General features: G+C 42.1%; 2 protein-coding genes across 3 annotated transcripts; both read left to right on the forward strand.

Annotated features, from left to right (window-relative positions):
• The first annotated feature begins 160 nt into the window (after positions 1-160).
• Positions 161-11,469, forward strand: hsd17b12a (hydroxysteroid (17-beta) dehydrogenase 12a). Its single transcript, XM_035535035.2, has 11 exons — positions 161-444; positions 5,856-5,902; positions 6,286-6,361; positions 8,190-8,297; positions 8,412-8,476; positions 8,719-8,763; positions 8,901-8,935; positions 9,485-9,566; positions 9,776-9,841; positions 9,971-10,120; positions 10,276-11,469. Exons 1-11 carry the CDS (start codon positions 267-269, stop codon positions 10,381-10,383), a joined length of 960 nt encoding a protein of 319 aa, XP_035390928.1. The 5' UTR covers positions 161-266; the 3' UTR covers positions 10,384-11,469.
• Positions 11,470-12,402: 933 nt separating this feature from the next.
• On the forward strand, positions 12,403-18,008 carry alkbh3 (alkB homolog 3, alpha-ketoglutarate dependent dioxygenase). 2 transcript variants are annotated; one of them, XM_027001039.3, is made up of 10 exons: positions 12,403-12,482; positions 12,980-13,070; positions 13,285-13,358; positions 13,441-13,475; positions 13,621-13,668; positions 13,986-14,092; positions 14,744-14,832; positions 15,105-15,314; positions 15,457-15,555; positions 16,704-18,008. In XM_027001039.3, the coding sequence occupies exons 2-10, from the start codon at positions 12,995-12,997 to the stop codon at positions 16,797-16,799; spliced, it is 834 nt and encodes a 277-aa protein (XP_026856840.2). In that variant the 5' UTR covers positions 12,403-12,482; positions 12,980-12,994; the 3' UTR covers positions 16,800-18,008. The 2 variants fall into 2 exon arrangements, with proteins under 2 accessions (XP_026856840.2, XP_026856842.2); XM_027001041.3 differs by lacking the exon at positions 12,403-12,482 and adding an exon at positions 12,489-12,903.
• The last annotated feature ends 1,908 nt before the right edge of the window (positions 18,009-19,916 follow it).

A 19,916-nucleotide genomic window follows, 5' to 3' on the forward strand; every position in this document is an offset into this window, starting at 1 on the left:
GTGATTGACGCAAAAATTAACCAAAGAATGGTAAGTTTCCTCTGGCGGATAGGAGTTTCGTCCAATCAACGATGAATGTGGGCGTGCTTGGGCGGTGAAGGAGTAGGTGGGGGTGTGCACTTAAATCTGGATAGACTAGTATGTTTGAGGAGTTGTGGGGGTTGATGCCACCACCTGCTTATAAAGGGGCTCGCACATTGTATCGTTAAATCAGTGCATATCGCCTAATTTTGTGGGTCAGACACCACGCACGGCCAGCCGTATACATGGAGTTGTTTAACGTGGTGGAGATGCTTCAGTTAGCCGAGAAACCGTTGTACTGGGTCGGTGCACTTACCACAGTCTCGCTGGTGTTGTGGCTGGTGTACCACATTCTCTCCGGCTTTAGGATATGGGTGCTGGGAAATGGAGATTTACTCTCCCCCAAATTGGGAAAATGGGCAGGTGAGTTGAATTCATTCATTCAAACGGGAAACCGTCAGTAGCTGAGCCACAAGCACTAAGTATAAAGGGGATTATGAGCGTTCAACTGAAAACTGTAGATGTGATTGAACTTCATAGATTTTACAAGTACTACTAATTGAACTTTTATTCCATTTTGCCGCAACAGATTCATCTTTGACACATCCAAAGTCAACATGTAATGTTTCACATGTATTAAGGTTACAAAATGTATGTTAAGGAAAAACCCTACCAGATTAACTAAGAAACTAACCACATAATATTCACACGTATGGTCCATAAAGAGGCGATAAGTGTCTCAGGTTGACAGATTGCGCCATACATTCGTGGACTGTGCGCAGATAATCGCAGGTTCTGAGTCACTGAGATGAAGTCAGACTAAATCATTGCCGTCTTTATTGAAACGGGCTATCCATTAATGTGTGGGGAAATTTAGTAATTGCATTAATCAGATTAAGTTTTTAAGCATTTTTTTCTCTTTTTAATAACGTGGTTACGGTTCATGGACGTCAGTGTTGGAGGGTGGCAAGCCATATCTCATGATCTTTACATTCTTTTTTTTTTTTTTTTTCCCCCCCCTTCTTTTGTATCTTGTCCTGTGTTTGATCGGCCTAACCTGACCCAGTTATCCAGTTTCTCGTCTAGGCTGAGGTGCTGCGCGTCTGCTGACATATTTTTTTTGAATGATTCGGTCATTTTACTATATTAAAAATAGAGGTTAAACGCTTGGTGTATTCTAGTCAGGTACTGCCGTGCGCAGCTGCTCCTTTTATTTTGTAGGGGCATATAGGTTGGTTTTGGCAACATGACGCAGTTTAAAACGCCAATCTTAATTATAATGCGGGTCCATACCACGTGTGGCTTTTGAGGGTAGGTTTCTAAGTCGGTCTGCATACTGAAAGTTCTACTAAAACCTAGTTAAGAATATTCACACGACATGCTTGGATATGTTATCTGGTTACTTCACTGTAATTCATCGCATTGTTACGAATTACAAAAAAACCCAAATACAACGACATGCCTTGCACTTGCGAGGGAGGCAGGCTCGAACCACTTCGGCCCCCTAGCGCCTTGCCTGGTTAATGACGGCTGACGGCTCGGAAAACGACTCGCATTTTTGCTTTACTTTAGCCCAGGCCGCTGTGATTTCATGCTTGAAAGTAATTCGTTGCGTTAATCGACGCGATGTCTGTTAAATTAATTGTAAACTGGAGCCGATATACTCGTGCCACTCCCTGAAATAATGAATCCGGGTTCCAGTTTGACCTGTCTTGCATTCTTTCAGTGAGTGTAGCGTCTTAAGCATCTAGGTACAGGTGAGCTGGAGGTGACTAAATTCAGGTGGAAGGAGAAACGTTCCTTATCTTGTAATTCCTGAAGCGCAGGTCCTGTCCGGTTGAGCAATAGCTAGTTTCAGCTTCTCGAATATTCCTTATGATTGTAAGGCAGCCTCCTGCTTTATCGGATATTATGTTGTAGATCTTGGTTAGTAAGTATCTTTCTTTATACATGGATTGTAGTGTCCTCCTCTTCACGAATTTCAATGCATCAAGTGTTTGGCATGTGATTGCCAAATGCAAGCTGTTTCCTCTAACACGTTACAGTCCAGTCTAACAAGTTTCCCTCTCCCAACAGGTTTTAAGAATAGTACGCATGATTCAGAGCTGCCTAAGATTTGCTCCTGGACTTGAAGTATATGAAGTATTTTCGTTAATTTTGTTTTTCCTTACAAAAGTGATCCGTGTTCCTGTATCAATTTGTGGTATTCACCGCAATGTTCAGGAGACCCCTGCTGTTGAACTTGAAAATCGCATCCCGTTGTGCCCGTCAAGCTAGTCCTTTCGTTTGGATCAATCTTCTGATGCAGTTCTAATGAGCCCTCATTTTACCCATTTTTAACCTTACTTGTTACCCAGTAACGTTAACTTTAATGTAGTTAATTTTTCCGTCCTTCATTTCAGTAATGAGGTTTTGGAGATTCTTTTTTAATTAGTCTCTTGTGTGTGTGTGTGTACATGCAATCTCCCCCCTCCTCCTCCTAGACTGTTCTCTTGTATAGGAGTAAACTTTGTCTTGTTGTTGGGGGGGGGGGGGGGGGGGGCTGTGTAGCTTCACTGACTAAACCTAAATTATGGTAATTGGGAATAGGAAAAATGACAGGTTTGTGATAACTGCCATTCATCCTGAGTGTGCTAAGAATGATGAGAGAATGTAGCCTCTCTTCTGTGGGGTGGAAGAGGGTCTGTGGGTCGCTGTTAAAGGCAGGGGAGGGGCATGAACACTGCCATTCATGTGACCAACACACTCGCCATGTGATTGTGTTGAATCCTGGGTACTTTTTTTTTTTTTTTTCCCCCCCTTTCCCCCCCTCTCGTCACGACTCAGCCAGTTTTATTTATTTAATTCCAGAAAAGGGGGTTTTCTATTTAGCTTTTCCATTTTGATCAGTTTTGGATTTTTATTTTTTAAATACTTGCATATCTAGTCCCAATCTCTACATGTTTGGCATGCTTTGTGCTACACTGAACCAACATTTTCGCAAACATGATTTGGGGAGGTGGGGTTGGGCAAATGGGTGGTCACGGTAAAAATATTTGCATCTGTACTTGCTGTTTAGCATCTCTTATTACACTACTTCAACCATCATCTGTTTAATTGCTTGCCTGTTAATCAACCATGTCTGACAGGAAGAACGTCAGGCAGGTAAAATGGATGCATTTGTCCAGAAGCATCAGCTTGGTGCTTCAGAGCACTAGCTGTCCCTCAGGCATGTAGAATGGATGTAGCGCCTGCACAAGACCAATTCTTGTTAATGAACCTTGTCAAGATTGCAGCTGTCCTACAGAATAAGCAGTTCTGGGGTTTTGTTGTTTTTTGTTTGTTTCCCCCCCCCCCCCCCAATTACCATTTTGAGTAGCACTGCTATTTTGGGTGCTGAAATGCCCTGTTGTGTAGTTTTTCTCCTGGCTATGTGACAGACCAATGCTATTTAAAGCATGATGTGCAGCTCTGGGGAGTGGGAGGAGGTTTGTGAGTGGGTAGTTCAGCATATTCTGCAGAGCTATTGAGCCAAAGAAGGACCAACCCATTCAATGGGGTGGGGAGCAGATTGCAAAAAGTAAAAGCCTCTTTGATGGTGTGTCCCAGAGCTATATCTCCTCTCTATACCAAAGATCTAATGAGATTAATTAGTTGGTTCGTTTGTGCAGGACCAGTGTACAAAACTCTATGTACATGCTAGCTCACTATGAAATTCCTTCTATGTAGAGTGAGCAAGTGGAATACCCTGTTCAATAGAGAAGAGTTCTGCATAAGGGTCTCGAGTGCTGTGCAGCAGGCACACCACGGTGAGCCGAGTTGCTGGGGAAAGCAGTGAGTGGGTGGGGGTTGCGGGGATGAAGGGAGAGCGGCATGTTGTTGGTATTCAGGTGGAGCGGCTGTTCCAGACACGGCAGCTATTTTTATTCCCTGCGCTGCTTTTTTTAGCTTGGCAAGACTGAAGGGGAGTGGGGCTAATGCGGCCGTGCAGGACACATTTCTGAACGTGATGTTCACAAGCACGCCCCTACCAACAGCCGTCACACAAGCTTCATGTTAAGGGGAGGGAATTTAAGAAATTGATTAATAATCCTCATAAGTCTGACTCCACACTCGCATGCAAATTTGGATGGAGAAGACTAAGCAATGGCTCATGGTTATAGCAGAAACATGCATGCACGCTCACCGTTTGTATGCAGTACGTGAGCACGTCTGGGGTCGTGCGTCAGCAGTTCTCGTAGTAGTCACGTGGCAGCTTGTGCAGCTCACGAGGGCAGTGAAGCCCTGCTCGGGGCACTTGTGTGGGAGGGGCTAATGGGCCTGGGAGGAAGGAGCTGTTTTGGACGTTGTTTTAGACTTGTGCGGGTCAGAATGTATGGTAGAACTTAAATAAAAGTGGAAAGTTCAGTTCGTCTTTCCCAACAATGTCACATGGTCTTGTATAAGGCCTATGATTTAAATGAGCACATCTAACTAGACAGATGCTTTTGTACACTGCACTTTCTCCACTCTGACCTTTGCTCGTGTTCCTCTGCACGTGAAAATGTACACATGCTTGACCTTTGCATTCCTGAAACTCTTGGCTGTCACCATTTATGGGTGAGTGCACTGCCCAAGTACTGTCTAGAGGAATGTTGACTGAGGAGTCCCATGGAGTGATGGGTGGCCTAGCAGTTTGCCTTCATCTGACTTCTCTAATATAACAGGAATGCTGTGTCAAGAATTGACAGCCAGAATTTGTGTAGAATTTCATGCCGAAATGTACAACTTTCATAAGCTTGAGGTATCACTCCCTAACTAAGTCTAATGGCCACAGTGGTCCGTGTTCTTTAACAATTTCCCCGCGAGGTTGAGGCTACACTGTTCTTGGATTGTCATGGGGCCCCAAATTAACTTTGTCTGCAATTTCAGATACTGATCCTATTGCGTGCAGTTCAGCCCGTTGACGTTTTTGAGCCAGAAAGTGTTAGATTCGTAACACAGCCTTAAAAATAACTAGTGAATCGAGTTCTCCCTCTTCATCCCTTGACTTTGCGCAGTCTCCTCCTCTCCTCTTGTTGCTATTTCTGGCAGTCCCCAGGATCCCTGCTCACCCCTCCCGTCCTGTTGGGCTCTGGACGTCAGCGCACTGCCTCCCTCCTTTCCTCCATCCACTTCTAGCCAACAGAATTGCTCTAGTGAATGACGGACTGATCCAGGCAGCCAGTGATGAGCTGAGGGTGTTTCGGTCTGAGATTTATGGAGAAGTTGTCTTGGTGGTTGTTTTTAAAGGTGCCCCTTCCAAAACTAAATATAAGGTTGTTTTGGTGTCCCCCCCCCCCCCTTTTTTTTTTTTTTTTTTAAGTCCATGGTTTCATTCCTCCTAAATTGTCAGGTTGTGGAGGAACAACCTATGGTGACCAGCGCTTCAGGATTGTTGGCTTGCTTAAACCACTAAAGTGACACCACAGTCTTGCCATCAAACCACAACTGGGTTAACTGGCGGAATAGTAAACGTACTTGTGTTTCTAGCAGGTGTGTTCACATTTTTTACAGTGCTAAAACTCTCTTGCCAGCTGCAATGATTCCTGACTGTCATCTTCATACAAGATGATGGGTGCGGTGTAGCTTTTTGCGTACAAGGCCATCATGGCCTCCAGAGATGCAGATATCCTACATGTACTGTAATAACCACTTTTTTTTTTTTTTTTTTTTTTTTTGACTAAAGTACTTGTTTGGAATTCATAACCTCAGTCTTCAATAAATGTAAAGGTGTCTGTTTCTGCAAGGGGTTTTGACAAATGTTCCTCCTAGCTGACCCCTCTCCTTGATTTCAGTTATGATATATATTCCCCCCCCCCCCCCTCTCTTTCCAGTGGTGACAGGAGCTACAGATGGAATTGGGAAATCCTATGCAGAGGAGGTAAGGGTTCCTCTCCTTTTCTCTCTCTCCACAGAGAGCATGGTGACTCATCACCAGAGATGGGTTTCTCTCGGAGGCCACAGGAGGGAGGGAGGGTGAATGCAGGACTGCTTGTAGAAAAGGGGTCTCTTCTTGCATGCCAACATGCGCTTACTTTGTCAGCAATTTTCTTGACACTTCTTGTGAGGTTACAAAACTGCTAGGGGGGGAAAACTTCTGAAAGGACTGATCAGTAGAGAACGGTCTTTTTGTTTAAGCGCAATGACGGTGGACACTGGAGATTCTGAGGAGCCTTTCTTCATATAGTCTATTATATTTGACAGAGCAGGTGTGATGCAGTAACTTGTATGACCCATGTGCTAATCTGTGCTTTTGTTTCTCAGCTTGCTCAACGAGGTTTCTCCATGATTCTCATCAGCCGCTCTCAAGAGAAGTTGAACGATGTTGCCCAGTCCCTCGGTGTGTATGTGTGATGGCAGCAAGTGAACACACCACAACCCCACTAACTCTAAAACACAGACCTTCTAATGTTAATGAAGCCAGGCTTATTTTTGGTGCTGTCCTGAAAGACCCAGTGGAGGAGTCTGGAGAGCTGACTGGCCTGAGAGCTAATGCAGCCTGGCAAGCGTACACAGTCTGAACACAACACACAGCTGCAGGTGCCCTTTGTCTATCTTATTCAATAGAGTTGCCACTGACCCCTAACCCTGGTCTGGGATGCAAACACAAACCTCCACCTTGTCTGTCTTCATTTATAGAGTGAAATTAGACTTGTCCTCCACTCTGACATGAACATGGAACTTAAGATGCACCCAGCATCTTAGCTTGACCATGCCACCCAAATCTCTTATGCATACTTTCTACAGGCAGTCTAACCCCATTACCCTTTAAATTCCTCTCCAGCTGAATGTTGTCCCAGCACCCCCATAGCCATGAGAACCTTTTCATTCACAGTCCCCTCCTTGCAAATGCTGGAATCCTTTCTGATGACTGTCGTCATGGAAATTTTCAGGGTTGAGTGCACGGGGCGTGATATGAGGATCTCCATCTAAACGCTTGTTGATGTGGGCACCCCTCCCTGCTGCACACCCGCTGCTAATCCACACTTCTCTTTTTATGCTACGCACTGTCTCCTCTATGTACTAAGTGTCTGTTTTAATAGAAAAATGAATACCACTTGGGTTGGTTCAGAAATGCCAGTTCCTAAGGTGGTAAAATCATCCCTTTTAGTTTTGTGACACTCCACCCATCACCCTTTCACAAATGCTGTTCTGCCTTTTCTGAATGGAGGTGAAGTTGCTATGGACTTTGCTCTGTCTGCCACTCCCTCTGTCTCTGCAGGCTGAATGAGTGACTATTTGTGAACTGGGGAGCCTTCTGCCTCAAGGGAGGGGATATTCTGGCCCTGCTTCTGTGCTCACTGCAGAATTAGCCACTGTTGCTTTCACTTAATGTGTTTTATTCTGTTACCTCTCTACACTGGGGTGTTTGTTTGTCTGTTTGTTTGTTTTCCCCCTTGTATTTGTGGCATCCTATTGGGTATTACTGGTTTTAGTGTGTGCATGCATGCACACATGTGGGCAAGGGAGTGGAAGAGAAGCAGTTGGTGATGGGGGGCTCTGCAGATAGCCGTCTGCCGTAAGCACAGTCGTGCTGAAGTCTCAGTGAGGGGAGCGTCGGGGGAGGGGGAGTGGGGTTATGGGTAGTCACGAGCTAGGTCTCTCCCTGCCAAACCTGGCACTCTGTGCTCACGCCTCATCCAATGCCCCAGCAGTGCGGGGGTGTGGAGTCACCAAGACCACTTTTGTTAGTCACGAAGCTATTTAAAGCCAGAAACCTTTTAAACATGATTTAATGAGACCATTATGAAATCTTAAAATTGTCTTATTAGATCATATTCACTGGCCTGTAGTACCCCGCCCAACCACCTCCTGAAGCCAACTGTCTGCTCATATACATGTTCTACGTGGCAATGGATGCATTGGAGGAATTTTCCTCTCCTACCTCCCTCGAACAGGGTTCAGACAAATGAGTCTTTGGACAATACGTTCTAATTGCTGCAGGCAGATCAACAGAAGCATAGGAGGGGTGTGGGAAGTTGCAGTGTGGCTCACTTCTTGGCACACAGCACCCCCTGCTGTCCAAGACTTGCCATTCAATGCTTATTGTGTTTTTCTCCAAGTATTTAAAAAAGTGTTGTGTAGGAGTTGTCATCAAAAATGCTGTTTGCCAAGCATATAGATGTCTCGGATGTTACAAGTTGTTTTACTTTTTTTGTTCTTTGCAGAGTCTCTGTATAATGTGGCGACCAAGACTGTTGCTGTAGATTTCAGTCAAGTGGACATCTACCCCAAGATTGAAGCTGCGCTTGCTGGACTAGAAATAGGAGTCCTTGGTGAGTTTGAATTTGACTTGATTAATTACACAGGGAAGAAAAATAAGACTGCAGTATTTTTCAGTTTGAGTTTTGCTGGACTGATGTGACTGTAGAATACTTTTTGCTCTATAGTTAACAACGTGGGCATCTCCTACCCTTACCCGGAATTCTTCTTGCACATCCCTGATCTGGACAACGTGAGTAGAATTGACTTCAGTTCAGTTGTAATATTTTTGTACCAGGTCTGGACAATGTACCTGAAGTCAGCCATGTTTTTACTTTGACTTAAGACCTCATAAGTGTCGTTTTAGCACAATGGTGTTTTACGTGTTTATGCTGATTTGTGTTCCCCTTGTATGTAAACCTAATGGCTTAACACATTGAATTAATTTACTGAGAAGTACTTGGTGCTAAAGTCCTCATTGCAACTCTGTTTCAGTTCATTAACACAATGATCAATGTCAATATCACATCAGTTTGTCAAGTAAGTATTTACATTTGGGCACCATTTCAAAGCAAAAGGGTTCATATGGCTTAATATGACTTAAATAGCTATGTAATGGAGCAAAGGCAGCAGTGTCTTGCTCTTCTGTAGTAACATCTCTCTCATTCCCTCATCAGATGACTCGTCTGGTGTTGCCCAGAATGGAATCTAGGTGAGGAGTTTTGAGAATTTCCTAATTGGAATTGGAGCAAATGCTGAAGCATGGCACCAGATGTCTGGGCAGCGATCTTTCTGGTGTCCAGCTCTGCCCCTTATTCCCCTACACTTTTTTTTTTTTTTTTTTTTTTTTTTTTTTTTTTTTTTTTCCCCCTCCTTTCTAAATTAAAAAAAAAAAAATGGCTTGTTGGGCTAGGTAACAAATGCGTCCCTCTGATTGGCCCTCTAGTTACACATGACCCAGTACAACCAATCACTGAGCTGGGAAAATTTTGTTCAAATGGGACCAACCTCAGCTCTCTAAAGCACACTACTGCAGCTGCAGGGATACTGCATGAGCAAGCTGGTGCCATGGCAACACGCACAAGGCGACTATAAATTGTGTGCACATGCGCTCATGCACCCATGTGCATACTTAAAATGTACTCAAAACAGTATTGTATTAATCTATGCATTTCCCTGTCTGAACCATTTCTTGTGGGGTTCCCCCCCCCCCCAGCCATCTGGTTCAAAGCGATGCTGAGCTAAAGACTCTCTGTTTCAGAGCTAAAGGTGTTGTCCTGAACATCTCCTCTGCCAGTGGCATGTACCCAGTCCCCCTGCTGACAGTGTACTCCGCCACCAAGGCAAGTGCTGATTGTCACCGGCCCACTAAACACAGATTACGTTCATGTTCACCAATTTTAGAAGCAAGTGAATCCTCATTTATTTTTTTGGAGGTTTGGCCAAGTTGTCCAGTATAATGACTGCAGTATAAACATGGTGCTTTTCTGCATAAGAATCGGAATATAAAGTGTTTTGTTTTTGGTGGGTGTGGGCGGCTTAATCTTTCTAGGCTTTTGTTGACTTTTTCTCCCGCGGACTTCAAGCAGAGTACAAGAGCAAGGGGATCATTATCCAGGTCAGAGTGCGCCTGTCTTCCATCTAGCTCTCCTTTTAGTACTTCACATGTCAGTACTTCTATAATGGGCTTTTGCTGTTGCTCTGGACCCAGAAAGCTGCATTTGTGTTAAATGCCTCTACTCTGCAGAGTGTGCTGCCTTTCTTTGTCGCCACCAAGATGACGAAAATCAGGAATCCCACTCTAGATAAGCCCACCCCTGAGCGTTATGTAGCGGCAGAGCTGACCACTGTGGGGCTGCAGGAACAGACCAATGGCTACTTTCCACATGCAGTCATGGTAAGAACAGGACTCCCACCCCCCCCCCGAAAAAAACCATGGCTTGCATACCACCAGCCTACGGGCTTTGTCTAAAGACATCCTGCATTGATGGGAGAGACTGACATGTGACCTTGATTGTAATACCCACTGGCCTTTTTCTTTATGTGCTGCAGGGATGGGTGACCACTGTTCTGGCTCCCAGGTGTGTGGTAACCTTCTTTGCCCTGCGCATGAACAAGGCTCAGCGCGGTGGCTACCTCAGGAGGAGAAAGCTGAGATAGCTCGAAGCCATTATTTAAAAGGAAAAACTCCATCTCAAACTGTGCTTTCCTTCAGCTCGGTTTAATATCCCTGCCAGACCTCAAATCAGTGTTTGGGTAGTTTTGTCAATGCTTTTGAAGTACTGCTGCCTTTTGACTTGATTTTTTTTTTTTATATATATATATATATATATATATATATATATATATATATATATATATATATATATTGTGTGTGTGTGTGTGTATAATGTGAAACAAGAACTACTGACACACAGGTGTTGCACTGATGCATCTTGAATGAAGTAGTTCAGACCTGGGCTTTAACTTGGTGTGCATTTTTCCATTGGCTGGGTTAATTTGGGAGTGGGAGTAGCTTTCAGTACAGGATTTGAAATGTTGGTGCATGGAGGGCTGTTGTCACTGCTGTTGTAAGCAGAGGGTCTTTGAGAGTGTGTGTGTGTGTGTGTGAGATGTACCTGCCTACTGACTTCCAGTCCCCTGTAGTGATTGTTTACAGTCAAATAAGAAGGTGAATTTATACAATGCCTCTTGCTGTTTTTGAATGATCAAATGAGTATTGGCATTTTTATCTTTTCTTTTTACATATTGTAACATGACTGTATTCTATTTATAAAATTGGTGGTGGGGGTTTGGGGTGTTTTACTTTAACATGTATAAGTTTCTAATGGTGCTTTTTATATGATCCACTTTGGACACTCATGTCAATCTCTGATCATTCAAATTGATGTGCCTTACAGTAATATGCAGGAAATTGGTCATGGTTATTGAAAGGAGATCTTTACTAGCTGCTAGTCTGATTTGGACAGTGATGCACTTGCTGGACTTGTAAATCTTCCACTTAAGTGTGTAGCCACTTTAGATGGCTTTGCCTCCCCCCCCCTCCCCCGCTGACCAAAACCAGTCAAATGGAGATGCTAAGGTATTTGACCTGCAGTGGCTGCATCGGATGGAAAACTTGAATGTTTGCATTCCAAACACTAAGCTTGGATAATGGTGTGCCTTTTTGTTGTTAAATTAATGTATGTTGTTAAAATGACCAATTTATAAAGTGTTTCAAATAAAGATGTGACTTTTAATATGGTACTAGATTGTAGTATTGGCTTTCTTCTCCAATTCCTAACAGTAGTTGGGCCAGCAGATGATGGAACATTACAGTATTTTCTATTGGTCAGAATCAACCAAATGTATCAGCAGAAGATTCTTAAGTCATTAATTTTTCAAATCATGAGAAACATTTTCACTTTAGGTGAATTTTAAAATCCTGAATTGGGCACATTTGCTTAACTTCACAAATGGATACCTTGAGGAATATGATATTGGCATGTAAGAGCATATTTGAATAATTTAGACAGGTCAGAAGTTAAGATCCAAAATGTAGATATCAAGACTCCTGTAGGTATTTTAAGTTACATTTGAGTAATGTATGCACTTTCAAGTCAACTTGTTTGAAGAAAATGTAGTCAGTTACAATCTGAGTGGTAGTTTTCTATTTTGAAGTGCTTATCCTTGTATTTTAGTGTCTGTAGTTTTAGTAACTTCCTTGAGATGGAAACTACAGAAGGCTCATAGCTTATTGTACTCTGACTATAATAGATCACAGCCATGACAGGTCAACCTCCTGCTGGAGGCTTTTCACATTTGGTTAAGGAAGGGTGCTTGCCATTTTTCTACAGTGTGAATATCCCTGAGAAAATGGTTCTGAGACTTTGGTATTGGGACATGTTCTGGCAAATCAAATGGAATCTGAGTGATGGACCATGGAATATAAAAATATCAAATAATCCATGATCAATGTGTCTGAATTTAAAACCCATGTCACTATCAAAGAACAAAGTGCTCACAAGCTAATTTAGGCTTTAGAACACAAGAAACCCATCACTAAATACATAATAGCTTCTTGTGACCAATATATTTTAAATCAATTTATATTTGTTAGATGAATATATGTAATTTGAAAAATTATCCATTTTACCGTATGTCTGTCTGTTCCAACACTACATGGGAACCATTGGGGAGATAGTCGTTGAGTTATGCCGGACATATTATTTGGACACACTGACTCTCTTAGAACGCTACACGGCTACCGATATAGCTAGGTAGAATAGATTAGATATGTCTGTACATGTTCGGTCAGTAAAATGTGATCTCGAAACTTTGCCAACCTTTGATAAAACATTAAACTGTTTATATCAGCCATGTTAGCTATATTAAAAAGTCTGGTTTTGGGTTTGGATACATTTAACTCTTAATTAGCTAGCCTAGCTAAATTAGCTGACCTAGCATAGCTGGCTAGCGAAGTCCACCGACGTGTTTCAGTTTGCTTTAGACTTTCTGCTAAACTATAGCCGCACTGTGTGCATATGAATAAATTAACTTCCTACCTTCTCTGTGTAATTGCCAGTTTATTCAGTAACGATGAAACAGCGGAGACTAGGTTTCATTTACATAGCCTCCTGCTCTAGCTAGGTTAGCTAACTGCATAACTTGCATTTCGGTACACCTGAAGGTGGCAGCAAGGTCTGTGAAATAGCCTGTCACCCTCTAGGATTGGAGGGCAATCTGTAAAATATTACTTTTGACACATCTCTTTCAGGTTTAGTTCAACTTTATGGGTGATAAACGTCAGAGAGCGAGAGTGCAGGGTTCCTGGGCAAAACCGTTGCCCAAACCAGCACGCCCTACAGGTAGGCAAGGACCTAAGACTATTTTAGTCTATAAACTGGTCCTGAAATTGTGCTACCTAATTGGGTTTAAAAATTAATGTATATATCATATTCGTGTTTGTAATGTCGCATTAAATGTCACGACCACATTTGGGTTTATTTTCAACTATAAACACTGAAATCGTGCACTTGGTTTTACTAATGCATGGTTGATGCAATCATAACAATGTTTCAGTGTCAGGTGGGCAGCCAGTGACTGGGCCATGGAACACTGGACCAAGAACATTTGAGTTCCATCAACCAACTAATGTAAGTGCCAACTAATGTTCTGTGTCTTGAGGGCCACGTTGGCAAGGTCTTTCCCCTGTACATCTGTTCATATTTATTCCAGCCCATTAGAGTGATACCTGAGGACAAGACAATAGAGTGAGTGGCCTTAATTTTCTTACTGAAAAACACAGAATTAGTTTCAGTACAAAGCTAATGTTAGTATAGTATAATTCTATCTAAATTATGCTTACATTAATTAAATGCATTAATTAATTAAAAGTGCTATTTCCCCTATTCTCAGAGAGGCTGGGGTCTATGAGATCAGCCAGGGTCCCACAGGAGTGTCCAGGTAGCTATGACTAGATAACCATTCACATATTTCCGCTGAAAATTGATTCTGCCTCTTAGGTGAGCTCTCTTATAACAGAAACACATTTTTACATTAATGAGCAATGTGTGACCAGTGACACAGGAGATCATATAAGTGTGTGTTTTTCCGGGTGCCGCTTGCTAGAGTGTGTGCTGCATTGGCTGAGTTGAGTAACATCTAAGCAGCCGCTGCAATATAGTTTTGCTGTAGCCACAGTCTTGATGTCTCATCAGAGGTCCAGGTATTTCTGGAAGAAAATCCACCCCTACGGACCCTGTTATTTGTGTTCCTCCCAGACTCCGGCTGTTACCCAGGTTTCTGACCATGGAGGAAGCTGACTGGATGTTGGCAACACTGCTGGCTGAGCTGCCGTGGTCACAGAAGACCAATTATGGCATGATGGGTGAGCGCTAACAAATAAAGTTGTGCCAGCTGGTAGGAAAGAAGACATTTACTCTTAGTGTGTTAAATTTGAAAGTTAAGCTCAGATTCTATATGGCCAAATGCAAAATTAAAAGAAGTGACAAGTAAGGAGGGTGTATGTGTGTGTGTGTTTGTTTGTGTGTTCATGATGACTCACTTTTTCCAGTCCCTCTTCCTCTCTAAACTGGCAGACCTGCTACTGCCTCCAGCACTTTGGATGATCCTTTCCAGAAGTGGCAGCATGTTAAAAAGGCTTAAATATACCAAAAGAATAAATATTTTCTTTGGACAAGCAATACAAAGTTTAATTGAAGCCTAAATGAAGCCCCTTTTTGGCAAAACACACTTTTGTTCTGCAAATCACTTTGATTTATTGCCATATTTGGAACAAGCTGGAAAAAAAAAATGTTAAAAATAAATCTTGGGAACTGGCATAGACTTGCAACTCCTTATAAAGGAAATTAAATAAAGTGCATTACGGTTAAACTTACAGATAAGAGAAACCAGATAAATGTGTGTGTGCATATGTGTTGCGTACAAATATGAATTCTCTTGCTTGTCGACCATAGGCATGAGAAGATGAGTATAAATTACTAAGCACTGTATATTGCCTAAATATTGCCTTGCTTAGGGGGAGCATACGAGGAACCCAGGTTGACTTGTTGGTACGGAGAACTGCCTTACACGTATTCTCACTCCACATTGCAAGCTAACCCTCAGGTTTCAGATACTTTCTCTTTATACATACAATTCTTAAAACACCTTGTATAAATAGGATTTAACATAAATGTAAACACCCCCATATGAATGTATTGTGCATTATTACCGTTTTTACTGATTTTATTGTTTCTTACTTGTGTTGAGGTAATAAAAAATTTTGTCACAATGTTTGAAATTGAAAAAATTATCTAGCTTTATGTGTTTCTGTTGCCTTCTCCCATGTTCACTTTCTCCCTTTTCACACAACCGGACAACTTTTCTTGCTCCTATAGTGGCATCCTGTCCTCACAACGCTGCGTCAGACCGTTGAGCGTGAGACCTCTCACACCTTTAACTCGTTACTATGTAACTTGTACCGTGATGGGAAGGACAGCATTGCTTGGCACAGTGATGACGAGTCCTCTTTGGGCCCTCACCCCACCATTGCCTCTCTCAGTCTGGGGGACACACGAGTCTTTAGCCTCCGGAAGAAACCTCCTCCAGTGAGTCGACTGCTTTGGTATTGTTTACAGCACTGGACTTCATAAGCAACAGAGTAAAGGCTGGCTTAAATCTTTGAGTGGTCCTTTATTGGTGCATGTGTACTTATGTATTACATATAAATAGTTTGTTTGTTTTTTTTAGGAGGAGAATGGAGACTACAAATATGTAGAGAAACTGAGGGTACCAATGAGTCATGGGACACTCCTAGTAATGGAAGGATGCACTCAAGATGACTGGCAGGTATACACCTTCTTATAGCACTGTTAAAAAAAAAACTTTAAGAAATCTTGCTCATTGATTATGAGGGAAGGAAGTGCTTCACTTTCATTTCACATTTTCATCATGGACACCTCGGTAATGAAAATTTGATGAAGCAGATAAGACAGACAGGAGCAACATGTATCTGCAGCCTCTGTAGTCTGCAAACACAGATACTTTATTAATTGTTAAAAGTGAAGGAAATTGCCAGAACAGAAATGAAGAAAAGAAGCTGAAAGTACCAATTAGATTTACTATTGTAGACACCGAACATCTTGTTAACTGGATTTGGAAGTCAGGAAGAAGACCTTGGTACATACTGTGCAGAGATCTGCAGTGTCCTTAAGGTTTAGGTTGAAGAAAAAACATCAAAAAGAAAAATGAGCATGTCGCAATGGTACCAGTTCTGTCCAGAGCTTAAGATTTGAGCCTTGCGCTAAGGAGGCGGTAGGGTGATGAGAGGGCCCTGTGTTGTCAACTTGCCAGCTAAATGCTAAAAGTCTGTAGGAGGTTATTCACCTCTGCTGTAGAGTTGCTGTTGGATGCTGGCACGGAGACCAACTATAGGCCTGCTTACAGAGTATAAAGTGGGGGGGGGGAGAAAGGTCAAAGAGTTTTATGGTAACAACTGAGACTGTCTCAATTTGATCTTGGAATGTGTCTGAAAGCAGCTGTGGGAACTTTATTACTTAGACACAAGTGTGCTTTGAAATATGCACTAAATATTTATAGATGTAGGGAAACATTGCATAACTGCATACTGGTACCCTTTCTTGATGGAGCTTTTCTTTATATATGGATCCCCAGAGACTCAGGTTGCTCTAAAATTCCTCACTGAAATATGTATCATACTGATCCAAACTGGGCATGGAGGACGTGAGCATAGAGGGCCACAACACGATCACGTCACAAAGCACATGCACAGTAAAACAGGCATTTGTCTATATTCATGTGATTGGTTGGAAAGCAGAAGCACTGAGCCTTGAGTTTATTTGAACAACTTTTCAAAAAAACATCTCAAATCTTTTGGATGTGTTCCAAAAGACTGCTTATGGTGCAACTGTCTTTTTTTTCACTCAAGCTTATTTAAGGCTCTTATGAGTTTCACTTTTCCTGTAAATTTCAAACAGCATCAGGTGGCGAAGGAATACCATGACCGAGGCCCTAGGATAAACCTGACCTTCCGTACAACCTACCCAGAACCAGAACAGCCGTCCAACAGATGACAGATAACCATGAAGAAGACGGGCTAGAGGAGAAGTGGAGAGTTGGAAGCAATCAGCAACAGAGGCAGGGAATGAAACTGATAAAGGAATTTGGTCTTTCTCGAACACTTGCAGAACATCAACAAAATAATGATGGATTGCGTTGTCGTGTTCACCAAATAAGGAAACAGACTCTGCTGCAACATAATATCTTACATAGTGAAGTAGCCCTTTTCGGTGGTGGTCATACTGTTCTGCAAAATGATCTTTGAAGATATTAAATGATTACTTAAACATAACGTCTACTTATTGGGTTTTAAGATGTTATTTGAAACAAACAAAATTTTTGTTTAAACGATTTTTCTGTTCAACTGAGTGACTTATAATAATGTAGCCAAATGTATGTTAATTTGCACCTCCTAAGTAAGCATTTTTTGTTTTTTGCTTAAGATGCTACAAAGTTTCTAAAGGCATTTTGTTCAGTGTAGGTAACAACCTTTGTTATTGCTTCTAATAGTTTTAGTATTACAAGAGAATTACAAGGCCCACAAGCACATGTTAAAAGGTACAAAAATGTTCAGTATTGACCCAGACAGTTGTTCATACTTTGGTTACAGACACAGCTCTTATGCATGCACACTTGGAGGCAGTTCTTTGTATGTGGGCAAACTGCTCTTTTATGCAATGAGTGCAGTTCATGTGCAGTTTGAAGCTGGGTTAGGATCTGAATGGATATCTGTGCTTTCAAACACATCTTATGCTGGATTGGTTTTCCAGACATTTATGCTCTCTATGAAAACAAAGGTGACTTGCTCATTTATCATTTGCTCATGTCCTGCACACACATTTTCAGATGTGCTTCTGTTTTAAAGGTTAACAAAGCTGAATGTATACAAAGGTCTTATGATGCTCATTGTACTCAGTGACCCTTTGATTTAAGGAAAGTGTTGCTATTATTTAACTGCATATGTAATCTAGACTGATTTATACTACTAGCTATTAGTATAGCCTCAGTGCTTTGGAAAATTGTAACCTCAAGATTTTAACCAAGGACCTTTATCACAGCTTGTACCTGTTACGAGAGAATAAATCCCTCGTTGCTTGCTGTGATCTACTTGTAGTGATTTGTTACAGAAGTTTAATTAAAGCTACACTGTGTACCTTAATACTTCACAGGCTTTGCCTTGGGCCACTTGTGAGAACCAATAAAAACCGAGCCGTGTTTGGAAAGTCAGGCTCTTGCTGCGTCTGTGCTGGAATGCAATAGCTCATTCTGTTTACTGTAATGGGTTCAGTGGGCCTAACCTTTTACTGACGCAACTCATGATGTGTGAGAGAGGGAAAGGGAACACATTTGCTTTTCAAGTTTTTCAGAGGATACTTTTATTTGTACATTTGGCAAAAACAATGTCTCCTGTGACTGGCATGTCTTTTGAGTATAGTCCAGTCCAATCCTTCCAATGTCATGCCCCTGTTCCCAAATCTCTTATGGTAAGTCACTGAAAAAATGTGCGCCAGTAAATGTACTCACGATAACTCTGGATATGCTTTGTTAGCCATGTCTACATATTAGTTGTCCATGTCTGCTTCAATGCTGGAAAATGGTTCCCCTCTGAGTCCAACTGGCTGACTCTGCTTTCAGTTGTTGCATAAGAACCAGGCGACTTGTGTTTCCACTCACCCCACCACCTTGCTCCATTAGTACCATGTAGGCTAGAACCAAAGCACTAACTTCAGCTGCCTGAGATACCTATCCAAACAGAAAGCTCTCTGTTATCAATGCCATGTCAACATTCTCCCCTCCTATATCAGATAGGTGTAGCTGGCCTGTTTTTCAGTGTGTTGAGATATTTTGATGTATTATCAGATCTGCGTGAACTTGGTCATGTTTTGAGTAATGTGAATGGGAATAGACATAGTAGACATAGCGGACCTGTGTGCATTTTCCAAACCAACACCACCCCAAATATACCTACACCCACAGTAGTAGCAGGCTTCAGTCATCCATCTGTGAGGGCAGTACTCCAGCCCTCATTAGCTCTCAAATTCAAAACAGTTCACCATGTGTGTTCTGTTTAGTGCTTAGGACACTGCCACCACTGTTCTTTCGTTTGACTTTCATATGTCAAATAATGAATATTTGCTGTTTTTCTTTATCACTTTCTTTACATTGTAGTCCATGTTTTTGAGTAAAATGTGTCATTAGAACATCTACTTCATTTGAATGAAATTGCTTGTGAATGTCAACTCAAATGGACTCCGTTTCAAATCTCAGCAAGAATACTTATGTTGAAGGCTGTTTGAGGCAGGCATGTGACCTCAACACCTGTGTGACATAATAAACAAAATTGTGCAACCTACCTCTATGTCCTTACTCAGTTCTGACACACTCTAGCCCAACCGAGCAGAAGATATGAATTGAGCCCTCTTGCTAATTAAGACAAGGACATTGATGCCTTAAAGAATAACCCAGATACTGTCAAATATGACTTTAAAAGCAGTCAAAAGCTGATATATCCATTCTTTATTTTGTTTCTCATTTCAAAGTGTAACTCATGAGTTGACAACCCTTTAAGAGGCTGAAAAGGAAGCAAGTCTGATGGTCTTAATGAATTACCAGCTGTTACTGCTGCTGGCTGTGGTCAAGCAGGTAAGTCATAGATAAAATTAGTCTTTGCTTCTCTCCATACAGACATATACAGGTCCCTTTAGAAAAAAGCCACTGTATTACCCAGGTTACTGTTGCAAAGGTCTCTAAACAGCTTGAGTGAAATCTGGAAAAATTAGAGAGGCTGTTAGAGACTTTGCTGCCTGAACCTGTTTCATATCCCATCTCTTATCTGATATCCCGTCTCCTGTCTGGTATCCCATCTTGCAACAGCATGCTGATCTCGACAGGCAACAGGGATAGGGCATAAATCAGGTTTACTACACATTCACCAGATACACGGTCTGAAGAGCACCCCTGCGCCTGTATCACATGATGTTACTGGACATATATTGTCTAGAGGAGTATTTGCTGGATGCGATAAGTGAGTGCCTTCCCTTCCAAAAATAGCATGAGTCATAGTAAATCAGCAACTCATACTTACCCCTTGGCCTTTGGAGTATGAGCAACAGGAATATGTGGGCGGGGAG

The sequence above is a fragment of the Electrophorus electricus genome, chromosome 4 (assembly GCF_041902795.1).
Source record: "Electrophorus electricus isolate QZ-2024a chromosome 4, ASM4190279v1, whole genome shotgun sequence".
NCBI lineage: Eukaryota > Metazoa > Chordata > Actinopteri > Gymnotiformes > Gymnotidae > Electrophorus > Electrophorus electricus.

Excerpts from the sequence above, each read along its gene's own strand:
- alkbh3 (XM_027001039.3), top strand. The coding sequence starts at position 12,995 with ATGGGTGATAAACGTCAGAGAGCGAGAGTGCAGGGTTCCTGGGCAAAA. Across the intron at positions 14,093-14,743 it reads GACCAATTATGGCATGATGG|GGGGAGCATACGAGGAACCC; the intron begins GTGAGCGCTAAC and ends TGCCTTGCTTAG. Across the intron at positions 15,556-16,703 it reads GCACTCAAGATGACTGGCAG|CATCAGGTGGCGAAGGAATA; the intron begins GTATACACCTTC and ends AATTTCAAACAG.
- hsd17b12a (XM_035535035.2), top strand. The coding sequence starts at position 267 with ATGGAGTTGTTTAACGTGGTGGAGATGCTTCAGTTAGCCGAGAAACCG. Across the intron at positions 9,567-9,775 it reads CAGTGTACTCCGCCACCAAG|GCTTTTGTTGACTTTTTCTC; the intron begins GCAAGTGCTGAT and ends TAATCTTTCTAG. Across the intron at positions 10,121-10,275 it reads ACTTTCCACATGCAGTCATG|GGATGGGTGACCACTGTTCT; the intron begins GTAAGAACAGGA and ends TATGTGCTGCAG.